The sequence below is a fragment of the Pinus tabuliformis genome, chromosome 7 (genome assembly GCF_031772625.1).
Source record: "Pinus tabuliformis cultivar Carrire ecotype Pingquan chromosome 7, CPIR1, whole genome shotgun sequence".
NCBI lineage: Eukaryota > Viridiplantae > Streptophyta > Pinopsida > Pinales > Pinaceae > Pinus > Pinus tabuliformis.
In genome coordinates this window covers 685202678-685224672 of record NC_142293.1, presented here as the reverse complement: position 1 = coordinate 685224672, position 21995 = coordinate 685202678, and the positions used below count along the sequence as shown (strand labels likewise).

Sequence of the window (21995 nt, the reverse complement as noted above, 5' to 3'; positions counted from 1 at the left end):
TTATATCCTTATTGAATACTTAATTGATAAATTATCTTTATTTTGTAAGACATTTATTAAATTATTTAAATATATATGTTTTTATTTTATTTTATTTCTTAATTATTTTACCTCCAATCCTATGTTTTCAACAAGAAAGTGTGTTGGTATCTAAGTTTTATACTAATTTGAATTACTATAAAGTTTTTTACAAATTTTAAACCCATCAATTAAAGCAATTATAGTTCACATTTTTCTTTTAAACAATTCTACAAACATGATTTAAATACTTCACTATTTTAAGTACCAATCAAGGTTAAGAGTTTGTAATTACAAGACAAAAGTTTTTCATTCCATCACTACATAGAAGCTTGCCATATAACAATGTATTAACAATTTTTTTAATGCTTCTTTGAATTGACCTTATTGCTGAAGTCAAGCTGATAAAAATAAATTGAGTATTATAGAATGACTTGAGATATTTCAATTCAAAATCAATAAAAATTTTACCCCTTTTTAATAGTTGAACTACTTTTCCATTTATCTTAGTTATTTAAAAACTGTCTAATATATTTTATGTCTTAAGCATACTGTGAAGCTAAATAAATAACTTAAAATCCTAAAAAAAATAAATTAATTTCAAATAAGAACTTCAAAATAATATATTTTTATAGAAAAATTATCCCAATTCAAATTAACGTTCACTTCAAATAAACCATAAATAAATTATTTGATATAAGAAATTTTCTCTCCAGTTTTTGTCCATTTCATGGTAAATAAAATCTCTTATTTTTTTTACTCTACAAAAGTCTTACCATTTTCAAATGAAAACTTTTGCATTTGGGAATCAGCGAGCCTTGACTCTTATTATTACAAAGTAAATTAGTTTTGGTAGTAAATGAATAATTTTTGTATTGGGCATTTAATTTGTTACAATTTTATACTTTGAAGTTCTGAATCAATGAAGTTATATCATCCATCATATTAAAATAGTCTTTTTTGCACGAAAAGAATTAACATAAGACTTGAACTAACAATCTCAAACGAATGTTGTCAATTAATTTATATCCAAAGTAAGAATTTAGAATATAATTAAAATTGTTTTATATCATCCATCATATTAAAATAGTCAAAATAGTATCTGTCTTTCGATGAAAAGAATTAACCTAAGATTTGAACTAACAATCTCAAAAGAATGTTAATTTATATCTAAAAATTTGTAAAAATTTAAAATATAATTAAGATTGTTTTATATTTCTGAATAAGTAAATGTTTTTATTATAAAATCATTTACCTGGAAAGCCCTACAACCAACCTAAGAATACGATGTAATCCTCTACATTCATCATAGAATCGAATCTTGTAGTGTCTAATTCCTCAATGTCTTGTTTGTATTGGAACTAATTCTTGTTTTTAGAATTTTAATATTCAACGCTCTGGAAACATGGACTGATTTTTCTGAGAATTAAGGCTAATTTTGTGGATTAAGTGTAATATGGTCATACAGAAAGCAGTGTATCTCAAACAACAGTTTCAAACTCAGAAATGGGACCACACTTCTTTGAATAATAGTTAATAACCAGAGCACATCTCTTCTTACCAAGAGCGTGTATCTCAAACAACAGTTTCAAACTCAGAAATTGGACAACACTTGAATAATAGTTAATAACCATAGTACATCTCTTCTTACCAAGAGCAAAACCAAGAGCGTTTGCTGGACTTGCACATCATGAAAGCTTTATATTCGAAATTATTCATATTCCACAAAGGGCATCACAAATCTATTCTTCCAGAAAATAAATTGATGCTCTTTGGCCGGTAGATATTGTTCAATGAATTATTGTTTGAAAAACGACTGTTCAAGAAAGCTGCTGAGGCACATATTCTCAAATTCCGCACACATGATCAGGACGATGAGGGCATGCTATTTCCTATATTTAATTTGGATGAGGGAATAGAAGAGATGTTCGTGTTCAATATCGGCTGTGTAACAAGACTTATGTGCCTTTAGGTGGATGGATCGATTTTGTGAGGCCGCAGGCCCTTAAATATTGTCCAATTTTGGTGGCACAATGTGAACATAAAATTTCTTATGAGCTGCATCACAAACATATTGTCCAATTTTGGATGCATAATGTGAACATAAAATTTCTTATGGCCTGCATCAAGAAATACAGATATGAATAAGTCTCCCATCGCACATCTTCTTGAACATTTTTAACCTCTGTTCCTCCTCCTTCCTGTAAGATGGGAAAAACACAACCATTTTCAATTCTACCCATTCCACAAAGTGAATCAAAAATTATATTCTTCCATGAGGCTCCATAACAGTTTTTTCTCCACGCAAGTCGACCAATAATAGAAATAAAAGCTCTGCAAACTCACTATTTCGACATTATAGGGAAGACTATTCAAACTCATTACAGGAATGATCGACACTGCAAATAAAACTCGAGTGTGAGCAACAACATTTTGGGTTGATATAAATAAGTCTCGAGCTCTTTGGTGTTCATGAAAATTGTGTGGTCTCCTTGATTCGCTTAGTTAGGAAATATCACACCATTCACATGTTTACTGCTTCTTTGAGCCTTCATACATTTAGTGCTTCTGCCACCTTTCATGTGTAAAATTTATAGCACAAAGTGCGTGAGTGTAGTACACTTCTGCTAGTTACCAACACTCCATGTCCACCTACATTGATGCGAACATAATGCAGCAGTTGGATTCAAATCGGTTTCGTCAATTTTTATTACAATATGAGGCATCAATCATTTAAAAAAACAAATAGATAAAGACATCAAAGGCATCAACTAAATAGGCCATAAACGATTTAGCAAAAGTAAACATAAGAATGTAAAAGGGTTATGAACTTCGACATGTATTAAAACTATCATCATCCAGTATTAAAAATAAAAATGTACAGGAAAAATATAAAAAATAAGAAAAATAATCATATGGGAAAAAATAATAACAATATGAAGTTGGTATAAACAAAATAAAAAAATTGGAAGATGTAAATTTAAAATGTTTGGTAAGCAAAAATAGATATTTATTTATTTTTGGTAATATATATAAATTAAATTAAGTAAATACAAATAAGTATCAATTTATAATAAATATTGAAATATTTATATTTTAACATGGAGATTCTTAATCATTAAATAGGTTTTGCTACAATATTATGGCTTATCAATACCATATACTCAAGAAATAATGGCTTATCAATACCATATGCTCCAAAAATGCTAACTCACTTCATATCACACATGTTCATATAGAAGCCGTTTTTTAATTAATCAATTTAATTAAAAAAACAAAAATGACATAATTACTTTGAACAGTGATCTAAACTTTTAATTTATATATACTATTATGAATATTCTAAACTATTCTATGTAGGTTAAATTGCTACCATGGCCTAATGATTATTGATAATTAAATTAAAATTCTAAAAACTCTATTTCAAAATAGACATGCATATCCATATGATTAATGAATGAATGAAATTTTAACATCCATGAGACTAGAAATAGACTACTGGACAACCAACTTCCTTGCTTTTTGCCTTTTGCGAAAAAATATAATTTAGATTATTAATGATGGAAACAAATGTAATGTATAACAATATGTAGTGATTAAATGGTGGCACCTTAATGTCAAAAGTCTCTTAACCAAAATGAAAGAACATCGCTTTACTACAATGAGAGACGCTCTACAGCTCGAGCCATCTTGTACTGGTGTAAATGTTTGTAAACATTTACATGTTGACATAATTCAAAAATAATAAAACATTAAAAGTAACATAGAGCCACTGAACATTTAAATGTTAACTCAATTAATATTAAAAAATAAATGAAAAATTTTGTTTGAATAATTTTTTAGATAAAAGAAAATCACAATATACATATCACATTACAAATATATAACATATAAATAGTAACTATAAATTAAGATTTATTTTACCATATAAATTAAAATAATAATTCTTTTTTCCCCTGGAAAAATCGTAATCTTTCATTATAATTTGAAAAATTACATATTGTAGATGCATCGAGATGCATATGCTAGAGTTTGTCAGCCTGATGGCTCAACAAAATAGATATTAGATATATTAGTATAGTTGACCAGTTCATCACACAGGATGATCGTTTAGGTTCTTTTGTTTTATATACATATTGCCACGCAGGGCCATTTTATATACTTTCCGTCCAAAAAGTAATAAAAAAACTGTACAATTACTTCAAAATTTATATCAGATATTCAGTTCATGGGTTGTCCGCCCTGTGGTAATGAGGGTCTATGTATGGCCGATGATAATATTGAAAAGCATTAGACCCTCGCTGCTCCTGGATCATCCACTCTCCTCGGGGTAGTGACGTGGCCACCTTGGATAGTTCGTCGGCACTGTTGTTGTGTTCCCTGTAAATATGATTACAAGTAATATCATTAAAATGTACCTTCATAATATTTATTTCATCCAATATATTGCTGAGTGTGTGAGTGTGGCAAGCAGTTGTAGCATTAAACCAGTCTATGATGATCTTTGAATCGCCGAAAATATGAATGTTCATGCAATTATGACCCAATGAGAAATGCATGAGGTGACGAAGTGTAATGAGCTCGGCAAAATTGTTTGAGCCAGTCCCCAAACCCATTCGGACTTTATAGTAGTGCTGTTCGTTCATGTAGAGGATAAATCCGCCCCCGCATCCCTACTGTTGGGCTGCGCCATCAAAGAATGCCCATGGGGTATTCTTATCTATGTGAGGTGGGTCGCGAGGCCTTCGGGCTCGAGGTTGGGGTGGTTCCGGCACATCATTGTAAGCTGATATAATCTGTGCATATGTGTGCGGCCAGCTTACATTTTTGCCATCAAATATGGTTCGGTTCCGTGTCAACCATAGTTTCCAGCTTATAATAAGAGGGAGGCTCTGTAATTTGGATCCCTTGTGCCGGTGGTACCAATCTTCCCAAGCCCTATTCAAATCGTCACCCTCCCAGGTGCCCGTGAATTGAATCGCAGATGATATGTTTTGCCATAGTTCCGTCAGGGCAGTACACTTCAGAAAGAGGTGTGTTGTCGATTCAACATCGTTTTTACACAGCGAACACCAGGTAGGCCTGTGGATGGCACGATGCATGAGATTTTCCCCGGTGGGGACTTCGTTTTTTAGTATGCACGAGAAGAATAATTTGGCTTGGGGTGGTGCTGTGAGTTTCCAAATAGCCTTCCACCAGAAAGTTACCAAGTCAGGAACTTTGTGTGATATCAGCACTTGGTAGCACCCCTTTGGAGTATATATACCACTATCTGATTGGTGCCAAATGAGTTCATCCGGTCCCTCTTTTATCCTAATGTGTGATTCGTGAAGAGCTGTAATACATTCATTCCATTCATGGTGCCAACATTGGGGTAGATTGATTTGATGTGCGGTTTTCCATCGTTGAGTGAGTATGGTGGTATTGAGAGGATCCGCAATATTGGCTATGACCTTGATGTCCTGGGAGTGTATATACTGTATAAGATTCTTGGTTAAACGATGTCTTCCACCGCTCCCAATCCAAGGATCAATACCAATGCGACCCGACTGACCATTATTTATTCTCCAGATCAGATTGTCCCTGATGAGAGGCAGTGAATGAAGAAGAACCTTCCAGACTGTTGAGATGCCAGTTTTGGGCCAATTTGGGAGTCGAATCCATTCCATGATATTCATTGGCCAAATGTATTTATGATATGATATGCCAGTCCAAAGATTTTGTCCTGTGAGCAATGTCCACCCCATTTTGGCAGCAAGTGCCTGAGCGAAGAGAGGCAGGTCTTTTAAGCCCCAGCATCCCCATTTCTTAGGCAAAGCTATCCTATTCTAGGCCACCCAGGCAAATATCCTCTTGTCTTGATTCCCATTCCATGGGAATCTGTTGCATATTTGGTGAAGTCTGGTCAAAATGTTTCTAGGTATCCAGGCAAGTGCCATCCAATAAACAGGAGTGGCCTCAAGGACAGATTTTACCAGAACAAGCCTACCGGCTCTTGATAAGTATCTGTGACTCCAAATTTTTAGCCTCTTCTCCAATTTTGATACGAGCCAAGTCCAATTAGCAATCTTCTGATTGACAGGCTTGGTCTAGTATCCCAGATATTTTAGACCTCGATCTAGAGGGGTGATGCCATAAGGAAACAGACGGTGCGCATATTGGGACTCATGAATGGAAGTGTGGGTGAATATGATGGAGGATTTTGAGTGGTTTGCTAACATGCCAGTGGCAGATGAGAAGAGGGATAGGATCTTTGAGAAGGAGCGGGAATCCCTGATACTGCCATCGAGAAAAATAATAACGTCATCCACAAACAGGAGGTGGGTGAGATAACAATCATCTGATATCTTAAGACCACCAAGATCACCATCCCTCTTAGCTGATGCAATCAACTGACTGAGGCCATCCATGACAATCAAAAATAGAAGAGGAGACAGGGGGCAGCCCTGTCTGAGTCCTCTTTCAGAATGGAAGAAATGAGATGCAGACCCGTTAATGAGCACACTGAAGGTTGGAGTGGTAATACAAGCCATGATCCATGTGATGAAGTTGTGGGGGAAACCCAAGTGGATGAGGAGCATCTTAATATATAGCCAACTGACACGGTCAAAAGCCTTTACCAGGTCAATCTTTAGGGTGATGGCCTTTTGGTGTTTGGTCCAGATGGAATGGATGGCTTCCTGGGCCGAGCCAATAGCTTCATGGATCTGGCGGTGTTCAAGAAAAGCAAATTGTTGAGGAGAAATATGACGTGACAGGATAGGGCGGAGACGATTAGCAATGATCTTGGAGATGATCTTATAGAGACAATTGCAGAGTGAGATGGGTCTGTAATCATCGAAGGAGGATGGGGAGTCCGATTTGGGTATGAGGGCTATAAATGTCGAGTTGATGGCATTATACATTGTTCCAGATACCCGACATTCCTCCACTACCCTTAGTAGATCATGGCTGAGCAGCTCATAGAAAGAAAGGTAGAATTCGATGGTCCAACCATCCGAACCTGGGATTTTATCCTTTTTGAACCATTTCAAAGTGCCCTCAAGCTCCCTAGGAGTCATAGGATCAAAGAGAGCCTCTGCTTCGTCCCCATTTACAAACCTGGGGAATGAACAATAATATTTATAATGTCCGCAAGAGTCGAGCCTCGAGGGTTTTTATAAAGATTCCTGAAGTGTGATGATCCCAGGTGAGAGAGCTTGCTAAATGTGTCAGCCACACCTCCTTCCGGATTCGGCATGCTCCATATAGTATTAGTGACTTTCCTGCCCTGTGCATAATTGTGAAAAAACCGTGTGTTGTCATCCCCTGCCTTTAACCATATAGCTCTACTACGAAGACAAATAGATTCCTCTCTGTCTTTTAATATCTGTGACTTCTGTCTTTCAAGTTCCACCAGGTGAGATTTATCTTCAGCAGTGACAAACCCCAAACCTCTTTCATCCATTAGGGTGCAGAGCTCAGTTTCTATGTGCAGTAGAGCCGAATTTTCCTTCTGATACTTCTCTTTGGCCCATTTGATGGATAGGTGCTTTAGCTGGGCTAGATTGGAGCAAAATCCTTTTGCTAATGAGTCTGATCTGTCAATCGGATTCACAGCCCAAAAATCTAAGACCATCCGAATATAAGAAGGGTCCTGTAGCCATATGTGATTAAATTTGAAGGGGGCTTTTGGTTTTTGCATAGGACTCGAGATCTCCAAGTATATAGGGGAGTGGTCCGATATGCCACCAGCTCCAACCCATTGTTTATATTGATGCAGTTGTTGTATAAGGGATCCTTTCATGATAAATCTATCAAGTCTGCGAGCTAGGGCCGCCTCGCCCACCCTTCTATTCTGCCATGTGGGTAGAGGTTTGTTCATAGGGACATTAATCAGATTATGTCTTTCCAGTAGATCAGTCATATAGCCAGTGATCGAGTCGACCTGTGCCATGGATCCCCAAGATTCACCATAGCCCAGAGAAAAATTGAGGTCACCTCCAATGATGATATTCTCCTTAGATAAAATAGAAAGTCCAAGTAGATGTTGCCAGAACTGTTCCCTTTGCTGACAAGGACCATAGATGTTTATAACCTGAAGGCTGGTCCCCAACTCAGTTGAGAAAAGGTCAATACCCATATACCCTCGACCTCCCCATGATGCTATAACTCTAATGGATTTTGGATTGTACCCAATAGCAAGACCTCTGGATCGTCCAGTAGAGTCTATGGCCGAAAATATCCACCCCGGGCACATAGAGGTTAAGGAATCAGAGATGAGATCGGCCGGGCCAAGAGTCTCTTGAAGTAGTATGATGTCAATAGGAATAATCTCAAAAAGTCTTCGCAGGGCTAGTTTCTTTGAGGCACTAGCCATGCCCCTGCAATTAAAGGTGAGGCACTTCATGGGGGAATGTTGGCAAGGGCGTTCGCTGCTCTAAGAACCCCATCAAGAGTAGATTGATGGCCAGAGGCTACTTCAACTCCACCACGTTGGATAGCCTTAGATAGGTTATATTTTCTCCCCCGAGATGTCAAGGGGGTTGATCCAAGAATGGCAAGACCCAAACCAGCAAAATGTAGAGGGGGATCCTGGTTTATTGTGCGAGGACGAAGGTTATAGTGATGTGGCTTTGTCCCCCGAGGTGAAGAGGGAGAAGAGGAGGGCGAAGATAGGGAGTGTAGGGAGGGGGCAGGTGGAGCCATGATAGGAGAGGATGGCAATGTGCATTGTGCAACAGATATATATGGTAAATGAAACGAGCAGCAGAGAGTATTACAAGAGAAAGGAGAGGATAGAGATGTACCCGAAGCTTTTGCGGCTTCTGCTGCTACCCGTGATCTGGTGACTAGCGGCGAGGGCAAGCAGTGAGTTGCAACTGCTGCCTATTGGGCTGTATTGACTGAGGGCATCGGACCAGGTGCAGGAGTGCACTGATTTGCCTGTAATGCAATCTTGGTGGGTACAGTAGGTTCTATGGGGGTATCATCTGCCTTCTTGTTGAGGGGGCAGTCCTTGAATAGGTGCCCAACCTTGTGGCATCGACGGCATCAAAAAGGAACCCCCTCATAATCCAATATCTGAACCCTGGTGTAGTTTCCCCAATGTAGAGTGATTTTCTCCTCCAGCCCCTCGCGGGTATCCAAATGTACTAGTATGCGAGCAAGGGTTCTATTACTCGATTCCACAAAGGTTTTATCATGATCAAGATATGTCCCCAGAGCATTTCCTATTCGAACGAATACCTCCTCACACCAGTATTGTAGAGGGAGACCAGGCAGGCGTACCCATAATGGACCAGCCCCAATTTGTTCTCTCTCAGGATCAAAGAGAGGGCTCCATCTCTTTAGCAGGACCGGTGCCATCTCAATGTGCCAGTATCTGCCGAGCACCAAGTTTGTGTAGGCCTCCTTTGCAAAGTGAAGAGAAAACCAGCCTCTAGGTAAAACTTGTACCTCTAGTAGTTCGTGGAGTACACCTCCCTAGATTTCCTTGACCCATAGCGTGAGTCGAGCAGCCGAATATGCCCTTCCACGAACATGGCCAACCAGTATAGTGCGAGCCATGGTAGCTGCTTCCCCAATGGCTGAGGTTTCACCAAACCGGATCGAGATGTCCTTTGAGGTTGATTTTACGCACTTTGATTTCCTTTTCCGCGAACGAGGTGCAGATGGGTGGTCTGCGAGAGGATCCGGTGTGCGGGCCGGGGGGGTAGATCTAACCCTAACCGCCGGAGTCTCAAAACATCCTGATGGCGAGTGTAGTGAACCAGCAGGGTTAGGGGCCACCGGGGGTAGAGGATCAGTAGTAGTCTCAGCAAGGAAAGAAGTGCCGAGAGGATTTGGGTCGAAAGTGGGTGATAGAGGTGCAACAGTAGAAAGGATGTGTAGGGTTCCAGGGGACAGGGGGGTCTATCCAGAGCCGATGATGGCTGTGTGTGCCCTACTGAGAGCAATGCCGACTGGGGATCCGGTAAGGTAACCACCGGAGAGGTGTTAGGTAGAAATAGATCTGACTGATAACCAGGACCGACTTTCGAAATGTGAAATAAGGGCCACCAAATATAATGTGGTCGGGATGGGGGTCTTCGGTGTAGTCTACCTCCTCCAATTCCATTGTTTCTCCCAATATACCTGCAGAGGAAGACATCCCGAAAACGACAGATGGTCGGGAAACGGGATAGGAACAGATAACCGTCGGCTAAGGGTACGCGGGCAGTAATGGTATCGGGCTGCAGTGATGGCCTGCTGTTATCCGGTCCCCTGTGGTAATAAACGAGGGTTATCCAAAACCCTTACAAAATCCTGTGGCGCCCGCACGCTCCATTTTTTCCCCCCATTAAAATAATGATTCTATAACCATATTTAAATTTAATCAATAAATACATAAAAACTTAATATTTATAATAAAATTACAATATAACAAAATTTTTAACTATGGATATTCACCAACATAAATCCATATTAACTAAGGATTTATCAAGCTATGAGAGTAACCAAATCTCTCTAGGTACAAATCTTTCCTCATGTTTTTCACATCTTGAGAGATACTATCCCTATTTATGTTTGATCAATAGTTAAGATGAATCTATGGTAATTATAATATAAACTAAAAATCCTAAATTTCTTAAACCATAAAAATACAAATCCTTAGTCACAATAATGAAAAAAATGAAGTAGTGAAACAAATATGGTCCTCTAAACAAAAGTTGGAATCTAAAAGGAATTGTCTATGAAAACCCCACATTCGGGTGGATGGTAGATTTCTTACTGAAATTAGGTAATAAAAAATTAAAAAAAAATCATAATGATGGAGTAATAGAAATGGATTCAACACCATCAATAACCCCAGGGCACCCACATTTTCAAAAATTTCTTTCAAATTTTTTCATAATCTTGCCGGAATTTCCATTATTTTCCAAGCTAATTTGTGGGTTCTTTAGACTACGCTGAATCTAAATTATGAATCCTTCCTATGATATCTCATTAGAAATTTATTGATAAACTTTACACGTAAAATAAAATCAGATGGATTATTTCAATATCTTGGAATTCAAAATATATTAAAAAAGTCTAAAATTTACATAGAATTGAGAAGTTTATTTTTCTAAGTATTAAAATAAAGATTGTTTTCAAGAATAATCAAACAATTATTAAAAATATTTTGATTTTTATTTTTTTTATATAAATCTCACTTATTTTAAAATAAAAAAGAAATAAATGTAATACAGTAATTTATTAAAATCAAGAATATAAATAAATATAATAAAATAATTTATATGTTTTTTTAATCTAAAAGATAATTATGAAAGAGAAATTATTTTCATGAATAAATTTCCATGAGCCTTGTAGTGTGATAGTGTATTTGATGATACATATTGGATCATTATATTGTTTTTCATCTTTCTTGATGTATTCAGAGTGGAAAAAGTGGAGGAATCATTTCATGAGACTGTTTTTACCGACATGACCCAATTTGGCAAAAAAATACCTGAAATTGTTTGGGAGCTTTTTGAGGAATCAAACGACATTTTTTGGGGTAAAAATTTTCCGCTATAGTGCAACACCTTTTCATGTTGTTCTACACATAGAATGTTTCCAACGATACAAGAAACACGTTAATTAGAGTTCGTATGAAAAATTTATGCTACTCAAAGGCTAGCTTTCCTGTTTTGGGAAGATGTCATGCCATCCCCCACTATTCATAGAATAGCGGATATCCTTATTTTTTGATGTAAAAGACTCTAGAAGAGTATATATTGTAACTCTAGTTAAGAGTTGATGTAGCCAAACTTAACCACTAGTAGGCTATCAGATTGTGTTATAACTGGGCCACTATGAGGAAGATGCATTCCATTCTTTTGAGAGGATTTTTTTCCATAGCTAAGAAAAGCTAGCTAGGAGAGATAGGAGGTAAAACACAAAGAGAGGATTTATGCACTATAGTAGCCCACAGGCCACAAGCATTACTTCTTTATACATATACCCATATTTCTAGATAGAGAAAGAGAGCGAAATAGCCTCACCTTCTAGTTAGGTTTTCTCTCGAAAGGATTTTGCGAGAGCATATCTTGTGTCTTATGTGTCTGTGTGAGCTTATTTTGTCATTCTATAATTTTCTTCATAATTTCCATTCACATGCATGCACTAATTACAATTAAATTTACATATCTAGAAGTTTTAATAAAACTTTAATGGTTTAAAAATTCAGAATTTTAATATATATATATATATATATATATATATATATATATATATATATATATATATATATATATATATATATATATATATATATATATATATATATATATATATATATTTATCAGATATGTTGTGACAAATTATGTAATAGAATATTCACGAAATATTATGGACCATTTGGTATTAAAAAAGGTTTATTTGGGTATTTTTTGGAGATTGGAAGAATCTAGATCAGTGGGACCAAAAATATTAAAACCCCAATCATGGTTGATGAATATTTAAACACACCTCGTGATCCTACATAGGTGAGGTTTATGTTGCTAGAACAACAAGTCACATATATCGATCACAATGTAAGCCTCTTCATGGAAACCTTGAATATCAAGTTGGGGATATTTGGAGAAGATGGGGGTATGAATGCATAGGACAAATCCGAATGGGGATCAAAAGATTGGAGAGAAACAAAGAAACAACCGAAGAAAGAATCCATAAAATATCAACCCGGTTCAAGTGCCATGAATCAATCACTATTTAAAATGGAAGAAAAATTCAATATTAAACCATACCATAATGAGATCGACACTTTGAAGTTGAACCATTGGTTGTAGCAACTGGAAGTTTATTTTAGTGTCCGTTAGATTGAGGAAGGGAAAAAAATCTCATTGGTGTGACTTAAATTGGAGGGCGATGCACTGACTTGGTGGGAGGGCCGCACAGAAACCCTGGGGTTGGAGGGAGAACCTCTTGTGACTAAGTGGGAAGATTTTCAAACCCTGATTAAGTCACAGTTTTATCCCATTGGGTAATTGGAGGACCAGTGGATCCGGTGGCATTACTTCAAGTAAAAGCAGGGACAAAACATGCAGGATTACATCACATAATTCATAAAGATGGCTATAATGTTGGGTATCTCTTGAAAGAACCCAAATGTACTCCTCAAGTATTTGGTGGGGTTTGCACGTCCTTCTACATGAGCAAGTGATGTTGTTCAAGCCCAAATTGGTGGACAAGACTCGTGTACAGGCACAATACCTCGAGAACATCGGCTTGGAAAGAGCGCAATCAAGTGAATTGAAGCAGAAGGAGCAATAGGAAGTTGCTAAGGAGGAGAATAAGAATAAAATATGGGGAAATAATAAAAAAATGATAGTCACAACACGCCGGTGCAAAGATCCTAGCAATCACTAGAACCACTACGACATCGATGGCCATAAAAATGAAAAATGGAAAGTTGCATACAAAGCTAAACCCGAAGAACAATAATAAATATAATAATAAGAATCTCATGACCACAGATTCAAGCAACCAAGTTGAAAGCATCTTGGACATGGATGAGAAGATCGTTTTTACATCAATACAGAAGGAGGCGAATCTGAGTAGCCTTTAGCAATAGCAAGAGAAAGAAATGTCCAAACTCTTCCATATAGAGGTACAGGTCAAGAAGACAAATATTGATGCTCTGTTTGACTCAAGATCATAGGCGAATCTCATTGCAGCAGAGCTAGTCAAGAAGTTGGGGTTGGAAGTTCGTGATCCTCCAAACCCATATCCACTAAGATGGGTAAATAAGGATGCAGAGCTGAAGATAACAAAACAATGTAAAATTGTATTTTCTATCAGTGTCGATGATATTAATGAAGTAGATCTAGATGTAGTTCCCCTTGATGTATGTGGAATCATGTTTGGGAGTCCATATATGTACATGTAAAATGCAATATTCATAAGTAGAGACAATTAGTACTGGGTCATCAAGGATGGAAAATCATTTATCATCAACACGCACAAAGGAAAGTCAAAAATTTAAGTGGTAAGTGCTAACCAACCCAAGAAATTGATCAGTTCCAATAAGAAGTATATTTTATTGTTTTTAAGAGAAAGTTAGTCTGAAGAGGAGTCAATAAGAGGCAATGCATGCCTAGAGGGGTGTACTAAAAAACATAAACAACAATTTGAGGAGATGTTACAGGCATACAGGGATGTGTTCTGAGAGTCCAAAGGGCTACCACCTAAGAGAGAAGTGGAACATGAGATCCAAATAATGTCAGATTCCCCATTTACAAATATTGGGTTGTACAAGTAGTGTGTTATTGAAGAAACAGTTGCAGCAACTGCTTGAAGAGGGTATCATTCGACCGAGTACATCACCCTCTAGGGCACCCATCATCAATATTCCAAATAAGGATGGGACTTTGGTGGATGTGTATAGATTATAGGGTGTTGAATAAAATCACACTCAAGAACATATACCCCCTACCAAGGATAAATGATCTTCTAGATAAATTGTAGCAAGAAAAGTACTTCACCAAGCTGGACTTGAAGTCTATATATAAACAAGTTCAAGTCAATGAAGAAGATTCATGAAAGTCTACCTTCAAAACTAGGCAAGGTTTGTATGACTGGTTAGTTACGCCATTTAGCTTATTTAATGCACTAGCGACATTTATGATATTAATGAATGATGCAATGTGCCTTTTATAGATTGATTTGTTATTGTCTATTTGGATGATATACTAGTATATAGTGCTACCTGGGAGGATAATATTTCACATTTGACACAGGTGTTGGAAACATTGAAGAAGCACTAGCTACTAGAAAATCTCAAGAAGTGTGAGTTTGCAAAACAATCCTTGGTGTATTTCGAGTATATTATTGGTAGAGGAGAACTGAATAAATATCATTCCAAGATGGAGGCCATCATGAAATGGTTAGTGCCTACTAATGTTTATGAGGTTGGGAGTTTCACTGGGGCAACAAAATACCTAAGGAAATTCATAGGCTCATTTTCAGTGGTAGAAACACTGCTCCATGCCATAAAAAGAGTGGTAAGAGTTTCCAGTGGGGAAAAGGTCAGCAAAAGGATTTCAAGGAGCTAAAGAAGAAATTTAGTCAAGTACAATTTTTGGCATTACCAAACTTGCAGCGACCCTTTAAAGTGGAAACAGATGTGATTGGGTATGCTATGGGAGTTGTCTTGATGCAGGGAGGAAGGCCTATATGCTACCATTTTGAAGTATTTCATGGGGAAATTATTAACTATCCTACCTACAACAAGAAACTCTATACCATGGTGCAAGCTGTCAAGAATTGGAAGCACTATTTGATGGGAAAGGAGACAATAATCCACACAGATCGCTAACCATTATAGTACTTATAGGCCCAATGTAAGCTACAACAAACTAGGCATTACAAGTGGATGGGGTTTTTACAATAGTTTCATTTGGTGATCAAGTATAAGAAGGGAAGCACAAGAAAGTTGTCCGACATGCTATCAAGGCCACCCATATCAAAGATCCTAGCTTTGGGCACTCTTATGCACATGGATATATTCACCCATGATGCATATAAAGAGGCATATTTAGAGGATGAGGACTTCAAGGAGGTGTATCAGCAGTTGCAAAGTCAGAGTCATGTGTACAATGACGAAAACACCATTGACTACCATCTCTAGGATGGGTTACTCTATAGGATGGATAAGCTATGTTTTCCTAAAGGTGAGCAAATGTAGTTGATTAAAGAGACTCAAACATCCAAGGTTGCATGACAGTTTGGTGTAGTGAAGACTATGTCTAACTTGCAAAGGTATGTGTATTGGCCGAAGATGTAAGAGAAGGTAGCCAGGTTCATAAGAGGATGCATGATTTGTTGTACCAACAAGCCTAGCAATAGGAAATAGGGTTTATATCATCCCTTACCTATACTTACTCGTCCTTGGGAAAGAATTTCCAAGGGAATTTGTGGGAGGTTTACCGATAACCAGGAAGGTACATGACTACCTGTTCATGGTAGTTGTCAGGTTCAACAAGATGTGTGTTTTGATGCCTTGTAAAAAGACCATAATTGGACAAGAAGAAACAAACTTTTTCTTTTGATAGGTCTCGGTGCACTTTGGGATACCAAGGAGAATAGTTCCGGACAGGGATACAAGATTTCTCAGTTCTTTTTGGATTACATTGTGGGAGAAGATGGGTACAAATTTGAAGAGATCTACAACATTCCATCCACAGACAGATGGGCATACATAAATAGTCAACAAGACTTTGGTACATTTTTGGAGGGGATACAACCCGACGCATTCCAAGACTTGGGATGAAAATTTGATATGTATAAAACATTCCTACAACAGAGAAGCCCACACTTCTACATGTAAGTCCCCATTTGAAACTTTTTCTTGGATATTTTTCTCCTTCACCTTTGGATATTGCGTATGGGCAACACGGAAGAGTGAGGGAAGATCTTATAGGATATGCTTTGAGAGATGAAAATTTTATAGAGAAGATCAAGAATATCCATCTACATGTGGAAGAAACACTATAGAAGTGATCGGAGAAGTATAAGGCCATATGATCAACATATAACAAAGAAATAATTCAAGGTGGGAGATAGAGTATGGATACAATTGAACAAGGAGAGGCTGCGTGGGCCTGGTAAGAAAATCAAGGTTCTGAGGTGTTGTAGCATCCATCCTCATTTGAATTTCATTATTAAATATTATCACAAAAAAAAAAAAAAATATTATGTTTAAAAATCAAAAGAGAGTTTGAAAGTCCGAAAGCAGTGATTTAAGTTATACTATTAGTGGCATTCAAATGCAATATAAGGTGGGGCCCGACCCATATACTAAAGTTTGAGCGGTATTATGAAATATAAACAAGTGATGGTTTAAGAGGCGGGTAAAGTTCTTTGCGGGGGAACAACGAGCATGAGTTATAACTCAGGCTCAACCCCCGCAGTTGACCATGACATCAAGGTAGTTGACTAAGATCTACGGCCTGAGATCGCTGCGGGGGTTCAAGCCTGATGAACCTCCCGTACACTCCCTACCCCCGCAGTAGGCCACCCCCATCATTTCACTCCACCTCGTCTCCTCCACATCATCTGCCACTCTCATTCATTACTGTCCACCTCACCCATCATACCTTGTCACCTCATTTGCCACTCCATTAATTAGTTACATTAATTACAAGGTTTCCCTCCATTTTTCTTACCATATATATAAAAGAAAAGTAAAATCTCATTGCATTAGTCTTTTGTTTTTAGTACTAAGCAAGCTCGCATCCAGTTAAGCATTCTAAGTCAGCAATTGTCGCAACAACTGTCATCAGCAACTGTCACCAGCAACTATCTTCTATAGACACCATGTCCAAACAAGTAAGTTCTTCCTTAGTCATCCATACCCCATTAATGGATGTCAAACGCGATATTTCTGATACCCACTACACAATTAAGCATCTTTCACTGTATCAAGAAGTCATTCTGAACCATAAAAAGTCCCCTATATTCATGGCAATGGTTAGGTCAGGTGTTTTAGCTGCTTTTGTCCCAAGGACTCATTTATTCCCTGAATTTATTCAATGGTTAGCATCAGCAATGTACCCCAAGAAGTGTTTTTTAATGAATCAGTCAGGGGAGAGTGTTTTTCAAGTAACTTCACAATTAATTCACCAAGCTTTGAATTACCCTGTATCTGGAACTTACACCACCTTTACTGAAGAGTCTTTGGCTTCATATTATGATAACCTATCCCCCTAGGAGTCTTCTCATGTTACCTCTTTCCTGGCTCCTAAATCTGGTCAATTCTCTCTAGATGGAAATCTGTTCTCTTTAAACATTTTTGCAAGTAATTTCTAAGACTCTAGGAAAAGAAGATTCCAAGCAGGTTGATAAAGTAGTGCTGGGATTTTTCTCTTTAATGATGAAGCTAGAGGTAGTACTAGATATTCCAACATTCTGGGTGGATACTATCAATACCCAATTCATGACTTTGCCTCTTACTGGGTCCTTCAAGTTTCCTTCAGTTATTACTTATCTATTTTTGTACCAGAATGCTGAACATTTTACAAATTTGGGACTAAATGTTGTTGACATAAATAAGAAGAAGTAGTCAATGGTATTCTGGACAGACCTAATAAGAGGAGATCCAGGAGATGGTGGTTTATTTGAGTTCACTTCTTTATTCCTTCCAGTGGCTTATAAGATCTTGAATGGAACCTTGCCCCCAACATTTCTTCCTAAAGCTCAAGAATTTCTTCAATTGAGTAAGGATGTGAGGTGTGGAGATTGGTTCATCTTTGAAGAGCATGTAGAGATTAGGCTTTATGGAGCCTCTATCAAGCCTTATAGGTTACCAAAATTTGTGCCAATGAGGGTTTTTTCCCTTGAATTTATCAGGCAGAGCTTGAATTTAGATCAGGTTCATTTTGTTCCTATGAAGAAAGGCAATTTATTTAAGTCACCAAAAGTAGTAGGACGCTTCATTGTGAACATCAGACAAGCTACCCAAGAGGACGAGAGGTTATTGAATGACATGTGTCTTTTACAAGTGGTTGAGTGGGCTTATGACCCTCATCAAATTATTTCCAAAAGAAGGTTAGAGAATGGATATTCATCCTTTGTGCATGATAGTAGACTAGAAGCAGAGAAATTGGCAAATGGAGGTCTGTAAAACACTCAGGGGATAGAGATTGGAACCCCTAGCATTACAGAAAAGGGTGTCAAGAGGGCTAGAGAAGAATTTATTGATTTGGATGAGGAAGAATCTGAAGTAGCAAAAAGGACTAAGCTTCAGGATGCAATGTCTTTAGAAGAACCTGGTTTGGTGATTCAATTAGGAGAAACAAAAGGTGCCCCAACTTCCCCGTCTTCCAGAGAACCTGTTCATGATCAGGTTCCTTTAATTAAAAGTATGTTTGCTCAAATAGCTGAGAGAAACCAGAAGGTGAATTTAAATATGGAGGCTCAAGCTGAGTCTCAAGTTGCTCTTGAAGAAACTAGATTGCTATCTGCTATGGATTTGGAGAAGAGCTAACTTAAAATTGATTTTTCTCATCCTATTGAAATATCAGTTGAGTCCGCCAATAATTTCAAGAGTGTGAATTTAACTTTTGACACTCACAAGATTCCAATGCTTGACAAGATCAATTTGTACATGCAAACTGGGCAATTGATTGTAAATTATTTACATAAAACAAATGCAGTAGCTGTTAAGGAAGAAAAAATGCTAAATAAGGTAGTTCAACAATTAAAGTTGGAGAAATCCAACTCTAGAGCTTTGGATGCTCAAGTGGATGAGCTAAAGAAAATTATCATAAAAATAGGTGTCAATCCTGATGACCAACCTGCTATTCAGAAATTGTTGCAATCTTCTAAGTCTGAGATTGGGGTTTTGAAGAAGAAATTGAATCGACCTACAGGTGAGAATCCCATTGCTTTAGGGATAGCTGAAGTAGAAAATGAAAAGGAAAAGCTCCTACAGGATGTGTTGAAAAAAATTGAAGAAGTTTCTTTACTTAAAGAATCTTTGGATAAGCTGTAATGACAGGTAGACACTCACGTCTGTAAAATAGTAATGCCAACCAACATAGATGATCCAACAACACAGGTTATACAGTTGGGAATAGAGCTTAAAATGGCTAAGCATGATGTAAAGAAAGCACAAAGAGAATTGGAAACAACTGCAAGATATTGAATTTGAGTGAAGAAGAAGCAAGAATGGAGAAAAAAAATGCTAAGAAGTATAGGGAAAATCTTCTAAGGGCTGAAGATGAAATCAAAAGGCTAAAGGAAAAAATGAAGGGAAATATATCCTTGATTCAAGCTAGGGAAATCCCATGGGATGAAATCATTGAGGTTATCAAGGGCATTTGGGAATTTCTTATTATTATATTTGAAGAAAAAACAATAGTCTGAGCTATGGAAGAGGTGGTCATAAAAAAAAAAAAAAAAAAAAAGAAAAAATTAGATAGATCAAAGTTTGCAAAGAGAATGATAGATTTCATTAATTCTAAATCTACTGTAGAATTGAAGGAGCATGACATGCCATACAGAACATTATGTGCAATAGATTTAAACAAGACGATTGTCAGAAATATTTATAGGAATACTATTGAGAAGAAGATAAATGAAATGAAGGAAGAAGTTTCTATGTTTAAAATCTTGTTTGATAAAAGAATTAGAGTTGGACTTCCCTCTTCCTGGGATCTACAAGGAAACTTGATGCCATGGAAGACATATGAGACTTTGCTAGTTGAGGCAAAGAGAAAAGTTGATAACACTCATGAAAAGACAACAATATTAAAGAGAGCCACCATTGTGAACTACCTTAACAAAGATTTTAGGCTTCTTTGGATGGTGAAGACTCTGTTTATAGATGAGCCTACTTATAGTAGGATTACAACTTGCAAAATAAAACTTGAGAAGTTAGAGGAAGCACCAAAGTAAAATGTACCGTTATGGAGAAAATGCAAAGAATGGATGATAGAGCAGACCAAAGATGCATCAATAGGACCATCTACTCAAGCCACAGATTCAAATAGCGAGTAGTAATCACCAATCATACTTTAATCTTTGTTACTTCATGTTATCTTATTTCTTGAGAAAAATGAGGAGTCTTTTACCCTCTAATGTAATATTTTGTAATGACTTTTACTTTAGATAGTTAGAAGATAGTTAAAAAGTTTGACAGTTTTGGTAGTTACCAACTATCTCATGATGTATAAAAAGAGGCAAAATTATAGAAGAAAGGTTCGAATTTTGAAGAACCTGAGGACTATGCTATTATGTACTTGATAAATTTATGATTAATGAAAGAATCAGGAGTTTTCCACACAATGTTGGGTATGATTTTGTAATTTCTATGTTATGTGTCATTATGTTTCTTCCTTTCCTTAAATATGGTAATGAAGCTGCAGGTATTTGTTTACTTATGTGAATAAAGTTAAAATTCCTTGAAAGAACGCTCCCATATTTAAATATCCTACCCTCTATATTTATTCTAAGTTACAGATAATAGTTCCTGTCAAGCACAACATATTATCTTTAATTTCTCAAGACATTCTTCACACAAAATTTATATCCAACATCACATGGCATTTTGAGATTTTCATATCAGCTAAATATTAAGGGTTAAAATTCAGGTCTTTTAGGTCCTTCACATGAAGACACATTATACAAATAAGTGACATGCATAATAAAATTCAATGTCTTAAGCACAATTTCTCCACAACCAAGAAATTGGTTTCTTAAGGGAAAACATTAATTGGCACCGTTGCCAGGGACCGAAAGAAAGAACAATTTTCCCTGGGTTTTTAATATTTTCATTTGGTTGTTCAGTGAGGACAAAATATCTGGCTGTATTGAATAGAAAATAAAAACTGTGGCTTCAAAAAGGCCTCATACGAGTTCAGATACCTCACAACAGAAAGCTCAAGCCCTTTCAGACCCTGAGAGATTAATTTCCAAGAGGGTTGGAAAGCCAAAGGCTCCATTTACACCCAGTCCTACATTGTCTACACCTGGCAACAGTTCAGCACATCTTTCACCCAAACATTCACCTCTTATTTATCAAGAATTATCTTTTACATCCACTTTATTTCAAGAACCGAACTGTTAAGAACAGTCTTTAGAGTCTGTTTCCTTCTCAATATTCAAAAATATATCTACTATAGTTGTTCATCCTGAACCTATATCTACATGGCCATTTTTTCATACTCCATTTACCCATAAGGCAGGTTCTACATCTGTTGGTACTCAAGGTTCACTAAGTTCAGGTGCAAACATGGCAACACCTACATTCTTGTTGAATAGGTATGCACCTATTCAATTTCCTCAACTATTGAATGAAATGCCTCAAGAATACCTGAAAATTCTTCCTCGTTTCTGAGGGGAAGATGAAAAAAAAATAGAGAAGCATATACCTGTGTTTTATAATTTTGCGGAAAATCTCAATGTTCAACACCTGGATGTTGTTTTAAGAATTTTTGTGTAATCCTTAGATGGTGAAGCAAGAAAGTGGT

At 36.9% G+C, this 21995-nt stretch overlaps 2 protein-coding genes across 2 annotated transcripts; both read right to left on the bottom strand.

Moving 5' to 3' along the window:
* Positions 1–4691: 4691 nt before the first annotated feature.
* On the bottom strand, positions 4692–5765 carry LOC149249328 (uncharacterized). Its single transcript, XM_089452700.1, has one exon. It carries the CDS (start codon positions 5763–5765, stop codon positions 4692–4694), a length of 1074 nt encoding a protein of 357 aa, XP_089308826.1.
* A 3286-nt stretch (positions 5766–9051) lies between these two features.
* On the bottom strand, positions 9052–9567 carry LOC149249327 (uncharacterized). The gene is made up of 2 exons (XM_089452692.1): positions 9499–9567; positions 9052–9411 (listed from the first exon to the last, which is right to left on the bottom strand). The coding sequence occupies exons 1-2, from the start codon at positions 9565–9567 to the stop codon at positions 9052–9054; spliced, it is 429 nt and encodes a 142-aa protein (XP_089308818.1).
* Between the last annotated feature and the right edge of the window lie 12428 nt (positions 9568–21995).